The sequence below is a fragment of the Bombus flavifrons genome, chromosome 13 (assembly GCF_040668555.2).
Source record: "Bombus flavifrons isolate JBK064 chromosome 13, iyBomFlav1_principal, whole genome shotgun sequence".
NCBI lineage: Eukaryota > Metazoa > Arthropoda > Insecta > Hymenoptera > Apidae > Bombus > Bombus flavifrons.
This window is the reverse complement of record NC_138454.1, coordinates 4,153,178-4,170,239: the sequence shown is the minus strand read 5'-3', so window position 1 is coordinate 4,170,239 and position 17,062 is coordinate 4,153,178. Positions and strand designations below refer to the sequence as shown.

Below are 17,062 nucleotides of genomic sequence, written 5' to 3'. Positions count from 1 at the left end.
AGTCATTAAGTACATCTAGTTTATATTATATAACGTTAGTTAGTAAAAAAGAATTATCGTTGGTGGTTCTGATTACTTCAAGCCGCTTGAAGTATTCAAAAATGTATTTTCTTGTCACGTGGTCGCACAAATGTTGATTTTCAAATATGTCAGATAACCGTTGAAGTTAATTTACGTACATAAGTGGAAGACATAAAATGTAGAGGAACGATGAATAAAACTTCAGTCTTTTTGTATTGTCGAATTATTTTATGAATCGAAGTTTCGATATTTTAAATTTCGTTACGTAAGTTTGTAATTCGTTGGAATTAAGTTAGGTTATTTTTTTAAATGGAAGAAGCGGCGTTTGATTCGCCAAATTTACGTCTAAATGGTAATGAACAAATTAATGAAACAGACGACGAAAATTCTTGTGCAAATTACAATGACTCAGAAAGTGAACGTGAAATACTATCTGGGGAGTGTACGCCGCAACAGGGATCGGCAAGCAGGCAAATCAACAATTCTATCTTTAACACCATATCTAAAATTGTTAATCCCACAGCAAAGGTAAATATATATTATTATTTAATCAGTATTGTTTAAATATCAAAACTGACTTTACTACTTGATATTGTATTTACTGTTTAGGTACCAGAAATACAGGATTTTAAGATCGTGAAACCAATTAGCCGTGGTGCATTTGGCAAAGTTTTCCTTGGATATAAAAAGTCAAACTCTGAAAAAGTATATGCTATTAAAGTAATGAAGAAAAATGAGATGATAAATAAGAATATGGCTTCGCAAGTGATCATTGAAAGGAATGCATTAGCTTTAACACATAGCCCATATTGTGTACAATTATTTTATTCATTGCAATCCGTTAGTAGTATTTATTTAGTAATGGAATACATGGTGGGTGGGGATCTTAAAAGCTTGCTTGGTGTATATGGTTACATGGAAGAGTCCATGGCAGCTTTCTATACTGCAGAAGTATGTCTTGCTTTGGAATATCTTCATTCCCATGGAATTGTACATAGGGATTTAAAACCAGATAATATGCTCTTGTCGAAAGAAGGACATGTCAAGCTGACAGATTTTGGGCTTAGTAAAATATCTTTACATAGAGATCTCGAAATATCGGATTTAGTTAATTGCACACCTAGTCTTTGCACTAGGACTCCTGGACAGCTTCTTTCATTGACGTCGCATTTATCTTTTGGTTCTGGACAAAGATCCACGAGTGAATCTAATCTTAGCGATAGAAGTACACCTGGTGTTAATTTACTTTCTGCTCTGCAACAAAATTGTACCAAAACCCAAGTATCACCGATTTCGGTAGCTTCTTCCATTGTCACGTCAGGAGATTATTCCCTAGTGTCTGGTATTACTCCTTTTCAATCAGCAGAAGATCTTCAGTTAATGAAACATCAGGAAAATGTTATCGTTGAGAACATTGACTGTGACCAAGAAAGTAGCTCTGGGAGTTATCATACATGCGAAGCGACTTCGGTTCGAGTGAATAGTCAATTGAATCAAAATTTAGAAGATGAGGACGAATCCACGCTAGAGGCTGAACAATCTCAGCAACCTCTCCCTCATATTAGTCCATTAAGTACATGTACGTTTACTAGAGGCGCGAAACGAAAAAGAGCTGCAAGTGTAACAACAGGCCTAACATGTGAATTAAATGCAATAGATTTAGATCTCGACAAAACACCAAAACGAAAGAATCGTGGTTGCATATTTTCTAGGAGTCCGATCAATTCTACTATCTCCGAATCGATAAAACAAACTAATAATAGTACTGATATTGCTAAAGTACAAGAAAGCGGAAGAGTTGCATTCAGTACACCAGTGTCATTTGTGAAACAGAGATGTTACAGTGAAGAAAATGAGGACAAATGTGAGGAAAGAACAGCACGTTTGATTAAGACAACACGATTTCAACTTCCAATGGCTCATACGTCGCAGTCGGCTCCTGAGATACCTGTAGGCGATAACTTGGACAAACATCGGTCGCCTCAAGGCATATCTCCTATAAAGACACCGGCATCTTCTGGTAATAGTTACACACCTTACAGAACTCCCAAATCGGTAAGAAGAGCCGGTGTTAATCGGTCAGATGATCGCATACTTGGAACTCCTGATTATCTCGCTCCAGAATTACTCTTGAAACAAGGTCATGGATATGCGGTAGACTGGTGGGCTTTAGGTGTATGCCTGTTTGAGTTTTGCACCGGTGTTCCGCCGTTTAATGACGAAACACCACAGGCTGTGTTTTCCAATATTCTCGCCAGAGACATTCCTTGGCCAGAGGAAGAGGAAGCTTTGTCGACGGCTGCTGTAGAAGCCATAGATGCCCTTCTCACTTTGGATCAATATGAACGTCCTTCTGCGCAAGAAGTGCGAGTTATGAAACTTTTCCAGAATTTTGCCTGGGACGAGCCGCTGAAAGCGACGCCCCCTTTTATACCGCAACCCGATGATAATTACGATACATGCTATTTTCAAGGTAATTTTAAATTATACAGCATATTACGAAGAATAACGTTATCAGTCTGATGTCTGATTACTAAACCTTGTTTTTGTTTGTTTTCTAGCACGGAACATCATGCAACATTTAAATGTGAGCAATTGTGACACATAATATTTGAAGTATAGCATTGATGGGGAAATAGATATCTACGGCCTACTTTGTGACAGGAATAACATAACGTAAAGATTGTTATAGTTTTAAACTATTTTTTATATAGTTGTACATGTATAGTACTATAAAATATTTTGTTACAATGTAGAATTCTTGTGTAATTACTTATCCTTGGATGAATGTTCCGCTTGAAAGCGGTTCGTGAAACAAATTGCACAAGAATAAATTATAAGAATGATATCGTTTTTATTTATGTAAAAAATCTTTAGTAGTCTATGAATTTCGTTACTTTACATGACGCCATATCGAGTTCGATGATGCGAGGGTGAAGATTACGAATAACAAAATACTTAAGTAGGACTAATGTATCTTCTAGCGCGAGTTTCACTTCAAATTTTTTTGAATCCAAGGCAGGAAATGCGTCACTCTGGTGTATACGCCAGGATATTGACCTTTTCCGCATCCAATACCCCAGCTGACGATACCTACTTGCGTCCAGCGGCCATCGTTCACCATTAAAGGACCACCGCTATCGCCCTGTTAAATAAAAAATATATTGTGAAAAAATTCAAGCTTGATGATGCAACAAAATAATTTTACAATACAAACCGAGCAGGAATCTTTTGCAGCTCGGCCTGCACACAAGAAACTATCCACGATACCACCAGGTGCTGCTGCACCGTATTTTAATTTGCATTCATTGTTCGACCAGATAGGTATTGACACCTTTTGCAGTATTGCTGGTTGTGGTCCACCTTAAAAATTAAAATATTTCAAAGTTGTGAATTTTTCTGAAAGTTAGAAATTTTATGAACGTAATTTTAGTGTTTTACGGTTTTACTGTCTTACTTTCTCTCAAAGAGCCCCAGCCAATGACCGTAGCAGTGCATCCAATGTATAATTGCGGGCCACTCGGTAGGCAGATGGGTCGTATTTCTTTCGTGAATGGAACAGGTTCATTGAGGGTGAGCAATGCGATATCGTTGTACAGAGTGCGTGCGTTGAAACCTCTGTGTCTAACTACTCGTTTAACTCGTCGTTCGATGTGTGAAATCTCCGTGTTCGTTTTGATATTGTAGTCTCCCAGACGGACCGTTAATCTCGCTACGTCCCAGGAATTCATGCTGGAAGTATAGTAATCAAGATTTATTTGTATGCTTAAACTCTATGCAACTATATCTCCCTTTTTCCTGGGGACATGTAATTTTTCTATAAATCCATCATTCTGATAATTATTATTTATTACAGGAGAAGATTATGGAAGCGCAAATACGAAGTACGGAAGAAGATTATCGAAGCACAAATACCATACACAAATACGAAGACCAGATGATTTTGTCATGCGGGTCCGTCTTTCGGAGGACTTACTTGGCAACGCAATGAGCTGCGGTGAGAATGTGTCTATCATCGATGAGCGAACCACCGCAAAACTGTCGTCCACCGTTGAAGAGCGCCGCTATCCAAGGCCATTCGCCAGGGACAGCATTCTGACCGCCTACGATCCGTTCCTGGTCCTGATTACCATTCTTCGCTCCGCATTGAGACGTATCGATGTTCGAAATAGTTCCTAGGGGTTTCTCGCTGGTGGTTGACACGAACGACGTACTTGGTGGCCACCAGGCGGGTTTCTTCGTCGGCCAGGTCGTTGCGACGCTAGGTTTTTTTGATGTTAGAACTGGTTTTATCGTAGAGAACGTCGGCAATTCGAACGATGGATGAGTAGGTAGCGGTGGTATGGTATGATCAGGTGGATGCGTGGGAATCGGTGGTGGCCAGGAACCTGGTGTCTGCGGTCTTGGTTTCACGGTCATATCTTCGTCTTTCTTATCGGCACTCTCTTCCTGAAATATCGAACGAGAATCTTCATGAAATATTAAACAATACCGTTTCAATGAGAGTAACGGGACATGTAGTAGCGAGAGTCGAAGATTTCACGGCGAACAATGGCTAAATGCGAATTGGACACGGTAGTAAAGTAGAGTCGTAAAAATCTGTTTGCGAAACCGCATTGTTCGATAGATACACCCGTGGTGTAACTTTCTATGTTAGATAGATCGTTTTCGATTCGTATCACGTATTATTTTTACGAGTTCCTGGTAACTAACTAAGATCTATAATTCCATTAGAGAAATCACGAAAAGAAACGTGAAGAAACATTTGGTTTCAGCAACACGTTTTGTTTAGCAGATTGCAGATTTTTATGCATTTTAGGAAAATTTAAACGTGCAAAATATCCAAAGTAAACTGTTATCATAAAATTTGCATAAACATATGTAGTCTGCGCATCATAAATTCATATTTATAATTATTTACCAGAGTATGCTATTTACCTGAGCATTTTCTATAGTAGGATCTTCATTATTATCTGACGGTGGTGTAACGACCGGAAGTATATTGGAGCAACAAATTCCAAAATTTGTTTGTCTATTATCCCGTACATAGCTGCAGGTGTCGTAAACACCGAGAACCCAACCATCAAGAGCGCTCAGATCAGGGATTTTAAAATATGGATAGCATTCTTTGAAGCTGGTACAACGACCAACTTCGCCTTTCGATGTGAGGCAGGAGTCGCTGTTGGAAACTCCATTCCACAGAATACCACGACCGTCTCTCGTCTCGAGCCGAACGTCCGTATCACTGGCAGCTAAATAAGAGAACGATAAGTTTCGGTTCGTCGTATTTTAAATGACAAAATTAATTATTTCGTCGGTCAGGTATTTCTTTTCTAATGCTAATTTCACTCGCCTTTTTCCAAGTTGTTCGTGATCGGTTTACGAACGTGTTTAACGAAGAATCTACTTACACCAAGAATACAGCACGTAGAACCGTGTTTACATGTGTGAATGAACAATGTCTGACAAAGAATGACACATCGTCTACCGTTGTAATGAATGCAGATTGTCCGTGTCGTGTAATGGTATGTATCTGCGTGACATGTTCGCAAGAAAACAATGTAATTGATACTTCATGAATCTTTCTATTTTTTTATTTTGTCGTTTCTTCCTTTATTAATCTTTGTACTATCGAAAGATATAAAAAAAAGTGTATCTTTATGTCTCATCAAAGTGGTAATATTGATTGGAGTGGCAGTATTAAGATTAAATAGTCTGTAATATTCTAACATCTTTATCGATATTTGTAGATACACATCAATCTGGACGGTACAAACATAATCTTATCATGTTGCACGCGATTTGCACAAGAAATCTTAATTGCTGTACAGATTCAGAGAGTAACCCACTTCACTTCCGGTGAGATGAAGATCAATTCGTTATATCATCGAATGTTATTAAGCCGATCGGTCAAGACAGTCGTATCACAATAGAATTCCATCCAGATTCTTGACAGCGAGTTCGCTGACCCACAGGCTGACACACAGGTGCACACATACGGCGATACGCGCGCCTGGAAGACTTCCGTTCGCCGTGTATGGAACGCACGCATGATCGATCACATGTCGCAACTCGCCTTCGATAATTCTCACGTATCGTTATCATCGCGACGAGCAAATTCGAATGCCACCGTGGTTTCGTGCAACGAACCCGAACGAGTTCCCTATCTCTGTTCCTCCAGTCACGATCCTTCCAGGTGATTGATACTCAGCCATCAGCGAGACGCTCAACGATACCGTGACAGGCTAATCGATGTTAATTGCTACCATTAGTTACTCTGTTCAAACATCTTTGTGAACGTATAACTACCTAAAGACTAAAACAGTCTTCTCTTTGGTTAAATTTTCTATTGTATATGGATCAATTTTGCAAAAAGACGCATATGAATTAATTTTACAGAAAGACGTATACGGATCAATTTTCAAGAAGACGAATTTCCTCGCTTCTTCGATCAAAAGTTTAACGATGTCAAGCAATCCTCTAAAATTCTTACCTACTCAGTTTATTTAAATATGGATTGCAACGAACTGAATTGTGTATAGGTTGAGGAAACCACCCGTTGGCACTCACCGTCAATGATCACCGCGTTATCATCCTCCTCCCCTTGTTGGACTTCTTCGAACGACGACTCAGAAACGATTGATTTACTTTTTGGATTATTAGCTTCTATGCTACCAGAGATCAACAAAATTGTAACAATAGTCTGTATGACGAGCAACAGTAGCGTCGTTAGCGACGACGCTCGATGTCGTCGGTTCATCCCCAGAGAAACGGAAACAAGCGAGATAAGAACGCGTAACGAGAAGGAGCACAAGTATGTTCAAGGCTCTGTGTTACCGGTAGGGATCCTGGGACCGCCACTAAGTTGCTAAGCTGCTGAATAGCCGGTGCTCGTGCTTATAACGGGCTTGTCCTCCCCTCTCGTGGATCGACGCTGTTCTTTGCCCCCGGTAGGCTCGACACAAGGCACGAGACACCATCGAGTTCTTCTCGTCTTCTTCTAGCGGGCGTGCGAACACCTCGAGGCATCTGCGTGGAGCACACCGCGAAGAAAAAGGGTGGGCGGACCACGCGATGCCAGAATCGGAGCTGACGGTATGCTAATTTTTGGCAGATTGAAAGATCCAACCGGCTTCGGCCTATCCTGGTTCGGTCACGTTACGTTCGTTTTGCATCGGATGTTTGAGTGCTTCTTCGGAAGTTTCTTACGCTCCATGGTATAGATCCTCTGTTTACTCTTTACGATTAAGTTATATTCAACGTGTTTTTATATTTTTATATTTTGCAGTTTATTTCCTTCCTCGTGGTGGTAATGGACAGCGTAAACATCTTTGCTGGTACCATATTATATTTGTTATACGTCCTCCAATTTTTAGGATTCCTTTCATTTGTTGTGTAAGTTACAAAAAATATAAACTCGTGTATAACACTCGTTTACAATATTACACGGAGATCACCATCGCTAGCAATTTAAATTATAATCTTACTAATATAAACAATGCTCTACTTTTATGAACAGATTTTTGCTTCTATTGACAACGAATCACACGCTGTTGACAAAGGATATTTTTCTTATCGTACTGAACATGATCAGACGGAGCACTGGTCGATCAATCAACTAACCATTCGATTAATGACAACGGAACAGCTGTCAATCGTCCACGAAGAGCTCGTTTTACAGCCTGTTACATCGGACAATCATTTTTCCTTCCCGGTATAATGAATATTCTGTCGATAATACGATTTATTGGTACGCTTCGACGATTGTATCTAATTTCTACGTTCGGTAACGGACAACTGTACTGTTAGTCGATAAGAATCAGGAATATATAATGGAATTTGTACGACAAAATTCGTTCTGGATTCGCGGTCGAGACAGTTTCAATAGAAATTCACTGATTATGTAAGTGGTGTGACGGAACCGGCTTAACTTTGATTTGTGTTGTCGCATGAAACCCGGTGCCGATCGTGAATGTCGAGTTCATAGACATTTGCATAGAGAGTACGATCCTCGTGTTGGCCTTGAAGAGGCCGAGGAGAAGGCTGCACGTAAGGGACGGCCGTGAACTTGCCAATCGCGTGTTCCTCATGCACCATCGCTAATGCCAACGTACGCGTGCATTTCCCTCTGACCACAATGAATGGAATTTCTTCAAACCATGCGTGTATCGCTTTCTTGATATCGGTCAGATACCTGTTTTTGTTTTCTATCCCAATCTTTTTTTAACGTCTCTTAATCGGAATATAACATATTTGATATTGTAAAACTTGGTAAATCTGTTTTCATTGATTTTTTGACTTTGATATGATATGATCAAAAAGGAAGTAATTTTCTAAATCTATACTAACTGTTAAAATTAAGTAACAGGTGTACGAAGTTTAGTTTATCGATATTATTAAAATATTGAATTTAAATGGATAGCAAGAATATCTGTTTAATCTGAAAATGAAATAGAAATTTTGGTTATATGTTGGCCAAAAGGCCTAAAATTTATTTAATATTATACTTTCAGGGTCAAACGTTTACTTAGTGAAGTTGAAAAAAGTTTATCGAGTAAGCTCAGAGGTCCTGAACTATCATGCTGTTTTATATTTGGAATTAGCATATTTCAGTTTGATGGTTTAATTTAATGGATGTAACCGAAGAGTATTTAGAGTAAAAGAAACAAGTTCGTGCTAACGATGGAGTAATCTATGCTCTGAATCCGTGTTAGTGCTTTAATGCAAGTAGCTTGTTAAATCTTTTCAATTTCTTAATTATGAGTCTTTAACGCTGTCTATTCTATGCCTCTTAAAGAACTCAATTACGAAAAAGTCACGTGACACTAATGAATCAAGGTATAACTAGTTTTAGAATTGAATCACATTTACACAAATTTAAGACTCTAATGGGGAAAGAGTGTCAGAAGTGACAATTCAACATCCATTAAAAACTATAGAGAAGGTAATGATAAACAGAATTACAGAAATGTATTTTACAGTTTACCAAGTAATTATGTATCAATGTTTCTTATCTTTTAATGTTTAGCTTGGATACGCGTGAATGATTCTTTTCACGAAAATGCAGTACGAGGGCGGCGATTCAGAAGAAAGGAGCGAGAGAAGACAGTGCCAGTCCTTGAGATGGATATAAACTTTACATTCTGCGGTTCATTGAACTTTCTTTTAAGAGGCAAATCGTATTTACACAAATTTAAGACTTTAATGGGGAAATAATGTTGGAAATGAGAATTCAACATTCGTTACAAATTGTAGAGAAGGTAACGATAAACGAAATTATAAAAATATATTTCACAGTTTATTGAGAAATATTTCTGTATTATTGTCTCTTATTTCTTTTTTTATGTTTAGCTTGGACACGCGTGAATGGTCCTTTTCACGAAAATGCAGTACGCGGGCGGCGATTCAGAAAAAAAGAGCGAAAGAAGACAGTGCCAGTCCTTGAGATGGATATAAACTTCACATTCCGTGGTTCATTGAACTCTCCCTTAAAAGGGTGAGAGGAAAAAACAAGGTGAAGTTTTACTTTTTCTCCTCTGAACCTCTCGCTCTTTCTTCCAAGTCAGGCTATTAATAATTTGCGTCACCGAGTTGTTCACCGTACCTGATTTGCGATTCAGCTTTGATTTTTAGTTATTCATAATACGAGCGAAACCTATTTAATCGTGCCATAACCTTTGGAAATATCTTTAAAAGATACATATGACATTCTTTTAAAATGACGTAGTTTTGAAACGAGTTTAAAATTTTTCATTTCGATTCTGTGGACTCTTTTTGAAATAGACTTTTTCAGTTAGTCTTCTCCGCTTTCTACTCTTTGATAAGTCTCCTTAAGTGGATAATATTCTTCGCTACCTAAATCCATTAACAATTTCGCTAATGAATTGGAAGGAGGAAAGTTTGATAATCGGCAGAAAGACTGTACGTTATATGACTGTATATATCAAACCAGACTGTTTTCAAAGTACTTGAGAGCCATTTGTCACCGAGGGGATTAGAAGATTTCGGACCGCTGATCCTCTGTTTCGCAGAAAAACACTTTAGTTTCATTGTCTATCGACTGTTCGAATTTTAATAGCATTATAACGATGTTATCGAATCACGCTTAATTGCGAACCGATGTAGCTGGGAGAAAAAAGGAAAGGAGGGACGAACTTGTAACTTGGTCCGCAATTACATGGTATTCGTTTCGACGCAACGTTACATCGTCCCCCCCTCCCCCTCCCCCTCCCCTCCCCCTCCCCCTCCCCCTCCTCCCCTGAATTATAGTATTATTGGAAGAATCTCGTAGTAAGCGTTCATTTTCCCTTCAAAATCTAATTTGTATATTTAGAAGACTAACAATTTCCGTCAAATTAATTTAATCAAGTACCGGTATTGAGACATAGCGTCGTCCTTATCGAGATTGCTCCGATATTCGTAAAGGAAGTCGATTGAGATTCGACGACCAGCGTACGAGCAGTAATGATCAATCGACAAACAAATTTGTAAGATGCATTCGACATTTATCGGTGCATACATAAAATTTGGTTCAAGATTTTGCATTGACGCCACCATTGGATCACGATGGTTCTTCTCCTGGAACGTGGAAACCGGTTGCGACAGAGCTGCTTTTTATTGTATAGCCATAAAGTATTAAGATACGGCATAAAGCCATTCTTTTTCCTGATTCTCAACCGGGCCTTGGGAGAATCAAGAAAGCTGGTTTGGTAAAACTGTTTGCAAACAAATCGTGTGGCATTCTCAGCGTGTAATTAATGGAAGAGCTAAGAGTGTTCCTTTATGAATACTGTTATTAACCCTTAATGGCTATCGTAGATGAGATTTCACCTGGCGAGAATTTTATTTTAGTATTATCGTCCTTATTACTGTTGCAAACAATAATTTTTCTAGTCTTTATCTAATACCGAGTAATAATAAAACGTTCGACTCTACTTGTTTAACTTTGATAATTTTTTTATTTAAGAACGATGAGCTGCGGCAAACTTTCACTCGTTATGGCCCTTAAGGGCTAATGGTTTATGTGCTACATTATTATATGTAACTTTTATCAATTATAGGATATTGTTATATGAAGTAGGAGGAGAAGAAAATATTCTTTTAGTATGAAGCACGCATGTAATTTTAATAATTATATGTAATTAAGATGGTTTAAAGGCGCAATACAAATGTATGAAGCGCGGATAATTTACTACAGGGCCAGTGCCCCACTACAAGGTCGTATTCCTTCACGATCGTCACAGTGTCTACACATAGATGCTATATTCTCACGACTGGTGACGAGAACGCATGTATTCGAGTTTCAGTAGAAGGTATCAAATTTATGGATCGTATTGCCAATCTATGTAAATTTTATAAATTATACGTGACTGTTGAATGTTTGACTTATTACTAAAGCGCCAACGACTAGAACGTAAGATTTTATCGGATAAAATCGTGTTGATCACGGTATACACGTAAACTCTTTTTGAGATAATGTGACGATTAACAAAAATTGCCGAGCGATACATTAACGGAATTCCATTTTTGTAAGTGAATGATGTAAAAATAACTTTGAGCCACCTGAAATTCCGACACTAAAAGCCCGCAAATTACATCGAAGCATTATCTGACACTTTCTGCTAGTCCAAATTTATGGTTTTCGCTTTGTTCTTTATATCTTTTCATAGTAATCCTCTTTTTCTTTATACCGATCTGTGTTGTTCGAGATGGAGCAAGAGATCACAAAGGCAGGAGGAAGACATTCTGCAAATTAACAAGAATTATGTTCAAATATTATAAAATTATATCTTTTATTTCCAAAATCGAGACGTTGCACTTATTCACAAATTTGTTTATTTAATAACCAAATTATTTAACAAACATTTAAACAATCTTGAACTCGTAGGAATTGAATTGATCTTCAGATAAACTTTAACAATCTGGGAATGATCCTCGAATGATCTTAGACGACCTTTAAAATCCTTGAGATGATTTTCAAAAGGATTGAAGAAGCTCGATGATGATCCTGAGTGACTTCGAGGAGATCTTCTTGAGTTGATTTTGATTGGCTTTGCGGTGGCCTTCAACTGATTTTGATACAATATTCTAGCAACTATCAATTTTAAAGAATCTTCAAAAAACGTTAAGGTAGCCCTGTACGATCTTGAGAAGATATTTTTTAAAAGTCCCCGTCTTGGTCTTCCACGCAAGGGACAATAAAAACGCACAATTTATAAAACGTACTAATATAATATTTATTGTTTGCAATAAACAGCGTAATATAATATCACCTCTGGCACAATCTCACGATGGCAAGACAACGCGAAAACGGCTATTATATTTCGATATTCTCGCATCATTATCTGTTCCGCAACTTGTCTGGCTTCACGACCCTTAACAAAACAGTATACTGCGCGCGCTCAGTTCGAAATCGGCTGGTTTTTAACATTCCTCCTCTTACACGGGTACATTTCTAACAAATAAGGCGAAGCTTGTGGATTCGTTTCGCATCGTCGTTTACGTCATTTAAGTACGATATCGAGACGGCTGGGAAACGATCACGGGAAGACCACATATTCGCTTCTATACTACCGTGCAATGTTCCTAACGTTAACACGGAGAGAAAAAGAGATTTAAAAAGTTATCGATTTCACAACCAATTTTCTACACTAACTTTAACATTTCTTCACTGGTTTTGATAGCGATCGAGGTCTTCTCGTGACTGTAATACGGTTGCCTTTCATGATATATCATTAATTAATAATATTAATAAACGTAAGGGATTATAAGGGATGATACGATAGCAATAAAAATCGTTCATCGACGAAACCGTTCGTACGCACACACGACGAATCCCTCGCGAGATCCATCTGTAAATGACGAAAGTTATTATATTTGGGCGATCGAAGGTTCAGGGTGGGTAAAGTTTATGGTGTTTGATGTTGGTGTAGGGGATAGGCTGGGGGGAAGATATCAATTACGAATAAAAAAATGTCATGGAGCAACACTAACAATCTTCGTTGATCGTAAAATACGATTCTTTTCCTCTCTCCTCACTCTTCTTCAGGCATACTGATCAATCTTCCCATTCATTCTCATCTTCACTTTCGCTCTCGTATTATTTTTCTCTCCTCTGTATTTCGATCCCTCTGTCAGCTTTACTTTCATTCTCGCACCATGAATACACGCATCCCTTGTATAAAAATAATAATAATAATAATTATAATCATAATATACGCATTATGTAACTCTAGTCAATAGAATCAAATAATATTAATAATATCAAACTATATGCTGCCTTGCAATAGATGTAACAAAATATAGTACTCATATAATAATATGCATTTTACAAGCGTATTTTGATCCTTGCTTTGATATCGTCGTAATATTATGTATAGGGTGTGTATATGATTTAAGTATCTCTTCCTTCTCCCTTCGTTTTTGTGTCGTTTCACGCAAGAACAAAAATGGGGACAGCAGTGGTGTGTCGCGATCACGATGCTCTCTAGTCCAACCTAAATGTGAACTAATTATCGATAACTTTTATAGCAGATGAACGGTGTATATGCTGGTGTGTAGATGTGTGCGTGTATGTGTACATGTATACGAGCGTGATTTTACAATAAAAACCACGCGATGTACGTGACGACGAAACCTGTGTTCGCTTTTACCAGTGGCACGTTAATGTTGTTTTACCTTAATACAAAAAAGGAGAAAAAAAGAAGAGAACGATACATAACCAGGCTATTGACAATTCTTACATCTTGCCGCTTGTTTTGCATCTACGACAACGACGTTGCACTGATTAGAGTTACTGATTATGTTCATTGTGTACATTCTGTATCCTGCCATAATCAAGATAAACTTGGGTTTCACGGGGCTTACACGTTATAAATAGCTGGACCCTTTGAGAACGATTTCTATAAACAGTCTTGAATTGTAAGAATTAAAACTAATATTCATATATATTCATGATCATAATACATACTCTTTCGAAATATTTTCTAGAATTCCTTCTTTTTATTTTATCAATATATTCATTTTAACTATTTCGTTATATCGAAATAGAGGCTTGTTCTCAAAGGATTGTCTAACGTTCGAGGAAGGAATGTTCTTAAGAAACTCGTTACAGATACCAATATAACGTATTCGTCTAAATTAACCTACTCTAAATATTGCAATGCTCGTTGCAATGACGTGGCAATTCCATCGGATATTTAACGTATCTACTGATCTTCTAAACGTGTATTTATCATCCTCTCTTCGTGATTGGTCTCAACGAAAAATAAAAAACGAAAAGAGAAATTACGTATTTCAGTGAGAGTAATACTTGCTCTTTGTATAATATTAAAGGATCCTGGGATACTCAGGAGGTTTCTGGAATGATAGCGAAGTACCTAAGGGATACCTTAATCGATGTATTACACGGCTCTACTCGGATTCTCGGGTTAACTCGGTATAAATAACACATGAGATACAAAAGATGGACAGTTGATGGAAGAAGGTGAGCTCCTTCGACTAACCTGGAATGCTGGAAATGCAAAAGAAGAGTCTTTAACCTTCGAATGGGATATGACACTATCGCGTCTGTTCGAGAATCCTAATCAAGAATCAGACAGGACTTACAATATCGCTGAACGTTGTATGAGCGTAAACACTATAAAGAGATTAAAATGCTCGATGGCACCCGTCTATCTTGGAATGGCGACGTTCAGAGTTATACTTCTTTAGCTCTACGTACAAGTCTTGGTATAAAATAAGCTTGCTTCGTGCACGTCGACCAGTCGAAACACCGACCATCGGTTCTTTTAAAAACGTATAAACAAGACTTTAAACTCTAAAACCGACGATACGATAAAATAGAGTGACATTTTCTCTGCATATACATTTATACGTCATACGTATTTATATATAATATATATATATATATAAATCTATAACTTAATATTTAACGGGGACAGGGCGGGAATTTCTTAAATCAATTTTGATTGATTTACATGTAGCCATCGCGTTTCAACTACGACGGCAATGTTTCAACTTTATAAACTAACAACCATCGGTATAAATTGTTCACAAGTGAAAACAAACAAAAAAGAAAAATATATATAAAATAACGAGTTGCCTTGCATGGCTAGAGAATATACTTTCTAGCTTCGATCTTGTGCTTCGTATCGAAGACGTTTACGCAAATACAGGCTGTTCGATCGCTACATATTTCGTGCACACGAGGTACGTTTCTTTTCATGTATTATCTCTGACCAAAAAGAGCCTTGTTATCGACATAACTATTTCTACGAAAAACTCGGAAGATACAAAAGAGAAAAAACAGTATCGTAAATAAAGCTTTGTCATCTCTTCGAGATCAAGTACAATCGATCAAACACCACTCCGTGCCCACGAAATTCTCTACATCGGCGAAACTACCTGTATATCGCTATGAAAACAGACAAGATCGTTCAAGACGTTGCACAAGACAGTCACTATCAACTAACAAACGTTCCTCTCTACTTTTGACATTTTACATTGTACGGTACGAAGAACAGTTCCGAGTATCCTTTCCGTACTTCCCAGTCCGATTTACACGTCCAAACGCTTTTGTTCTCCCTTTCTTCTCTACCTTCCTTCAACCTCTACAAACTTATTTTTTAAATTCAAGCACTGGTGGGGTAAAGTAGCGATTATCATCCACTAGATCGAAACATCTTCTTCCTCTTCTTCGTCTTCTACCTCTTCTACCTCTTCTTCCGATTCTTAAGTCGCACTCGAACGCCATCTTCGAATGATTTCTCAAACGCAGGTCCCTGAAGAGCTTTCTCCCGTCGAACTGTCCAATTTATTCTTTCACATTGCACCGGGTCGACGATTCCTCGCGACCATCGCGGCTGCTTTTGTCCATCTCAGACTTATTTACGCGAAATGACGAGAGCCACGTACGGTAATTTCTGTTCATTTTAATTTCATTATTTCGTCCTTTTTTCTTGCGTACTTGGTGGCACGGACTGTTCACGTGTTGCCGCTCTCGTGAACGTGCGCGTGGCCATGCGCGGAATTCGTGAGCGGCGAGTGAGCTATGTGCGTCGGCGACGATGGTAGCTCGATCAGGGTAACGTCGTATCCAGCTGTGGCAGGTGGATCTCCGGGATCACCAGGGTCACCTGGCGACCCAGGATTGGCTGGATTACGCTCGTTGCTCGGGTCTGGGTTTACTCTGGAGTGGGTCACCTCCAGGAGGAACAGGTCCTCGTCCACGTAATATCGGATCATGTCGTCGTCAATTTTCGCTGTAATTCTGTAACAGGAGGAAAAAAGGATGATTAAATAGTGGAAATGATGGAACAAGGTGACTCGAGGTTACCCTGCTTAAAATCGAGGGAGGATATTCGACGGTAAATAAAACGGCGAAACAAAAAAAACGGTGTTGTTTGAAAGAATCAGCGAAATATGAAATTATTGGGCGATACGGCGATACAACGAGAGATTTCGATTAATTTTTGTGTTTCGTGTTGAGGGGCAGGAAATAATTCTGTCGCATTCTGTTTGGGCTTGTTTTCGTTTCGTGTGACGATTGATATTTTAAGCAGAGTACGGTTAATGGGACCTTTGGTTGCGTTCGTGGTACGACAGGCTTGGTACTTTCTACACTGAAGAAAAAGTATCTGTCGACCGCATCAACGCCGTGGTTCCAAAGTCATCGAAGAGTGAACCAAAGTAAACAGCAAGCAAGACGCTATTCCGTGTAAAAAGGAAAGATCACGTAACCCAAAAAGAGAGAAAGGGGAGAATGAAATAAGAGAAGCACACGAGAAGCACAGCGACTCAAGCGAGCCAAGTGCGTGATGCGTTTGAGAGGTATACAGGCATGCATTGGTCCACTAGACAAGGCGGGGCGTCTAGAGAAGCGAGCAGACAGGCGTGCGTGAGCGGTCGTGACAGAAGAAAAATAAAGGACACGAGAGAGATTAGTGGATTAGTCTGGTGAAGTCGAGGGAGACACACGAGTACTCTGACGTTGAATCAGCGTGGCCGACGACAAGGATTTTACAGGATGAACGAATGGTAT

General features: G+C 38.7%; 3 protein-coding genes and 1 long non-coding RNA gene across 9 annotated transcripts in view; 2 read left to right on the top strand and 2 right to left on the bottom strand.

The window, feature by feature from the left end:
* Positions 1-111: 111 nt before the first annotated feature.
* Positions 112-4,020, top strand: gwl (serine/threonine-protein kinase greatwall). 2 transcript variants are annotated; one of them, XR_011174893.1, is made up of 4 exons: positions 112-549; positions 631-2,494; positions 2,583-2,697; positions 3,878-4,020. XR_011174893.1 is itself a non-coding variant. In XM_069126430.1 (3 exons), exons 1-3 carry the CDS (start codon positions 331-333, stop codon positions 2,627-2,629), a joined length of 2,130 nt encoding a protein of 709 aa, XP_068982531.1. In that variant the 5' UTR covers positions 112-330; the 3' UTR covers positions 2,630-2,779. The 2 variants fall into 2 exon arrangements, 1 of the variants encoding a protein (XP_068982531.1); XM_069126430.1 differs by lacking the exon at positions 3,878-4,020 and having other exon boundaries at positions 2,583-2,779.
* Positions 2,786-7,054, bottom strand: LOC138186491 (proclotting enzyme). The gene is made up of 6 exons (XM_069126436.1): positions 6,592-7,054; positions 4,960-5,273; positions 3,998-4,470; positions 3,479-3,753; positions 3,239-3,384; positions 2,786-3,166 (listed from the first exon to the last, which is right to left on the bottom strand). Exons 1-6 carry the CDS (start codon positions 6,779-6,781, stop codon positions 3,014-3,016), a joined length of 1,551 nt encoding a protein of 516 aa, XP_068982537.1. The 5' UTR covers positions 6,782-7,054; the 3' UTR covers positions 2,786-3,013.
* Positions 7,055-8,342: 1,288 nt separating this feature from the next.
* On the top strand, positions 8,343-9,824 carry LOC138186506 (uncharacterized). Its single transcript, XR_011174899.1, has 3 exons — positions 8,343-8,965; positions 9,050-9,281; positions 9,373-9,824. It is a non-coding gene; the product is annotated as an uncharacterized LOC138186506 (long non-coding RNA).
* Positions 9,825-12,232: 2,408 nt separating this feature from the next.
* Positions 12,233-17,062, bottom strand: part of grh (grainy head) — a 162,078-nt gene continuing 157,248 nt past the window's right edge. For 4 of the 5 annotated variants that reach the window (XM_069126401.1, XM_069126402.1, XM_069126400.1 and 1 more), the window contains exon 15: positions 12,233-16,291. In XM_069126401.1, the coding sequence (XP_068982502.1) occupies positions 16,006-16,291 (286 nt within the window). In that variant the 3' untranslated portion in view covers positions 12,233-16,005. The remainder of the gene's footprint in view (positions 16,292-17,062) is intronic. The other variant, XM_069126403.1, reaches the window with a different exon arrangement.

What these genes read in the sequence shown, in the direction of transcription:
- LOC138186491 (XM_069126436.1), bottom strand. Translation starts at nt 6,781, where the DNA reads ATGAACCGACGACATCGAGCGTCGTCGCTAACGACGCTACTGTTGCTC. An exon ending in CTGGGGCTCTTTGAGAGAAA is followed by an intron (nt 3,385 to 3,478) that starts GTAAGACAGTAA and finishes TTAATTTTTAAG; the next exon opens with GTGGACCACAACCAGCAATA. An exon ending in CTGCAAAAGATTCCTGCTCG is followed by an intron (nt 3,167 to 3,238) that starts GTTTGTATTGTA and finishes TTTATTTAACAG; the next exon opens with GGCGATAGCGGTGGTCCTTT.
- gwl (XM_069126430.1), top strand. Translation starts at nt 331, where the DNA reads ATGGAAGAAGCGGCGTTTGATTCGCCAAATTTACGTCTAAATGGTAAT. An exon ending in TTGTTAATCCCACAGCAAAG is followed by an intron (nt 550 to 630) that starts GTAAATATATAT and finishes TTTACTGTTTAG; the next exon opens with GTACCAGAAATACAGGATTT. An exon ending in CGATACATGCTATTTTCAAG is followed by an intron (nt 2,495 to 2,582) that starts GTAATTTTAAAT and finishes TTTGTTTTCTAG; the next exon opens with CACGGAACATCATGCAACAT.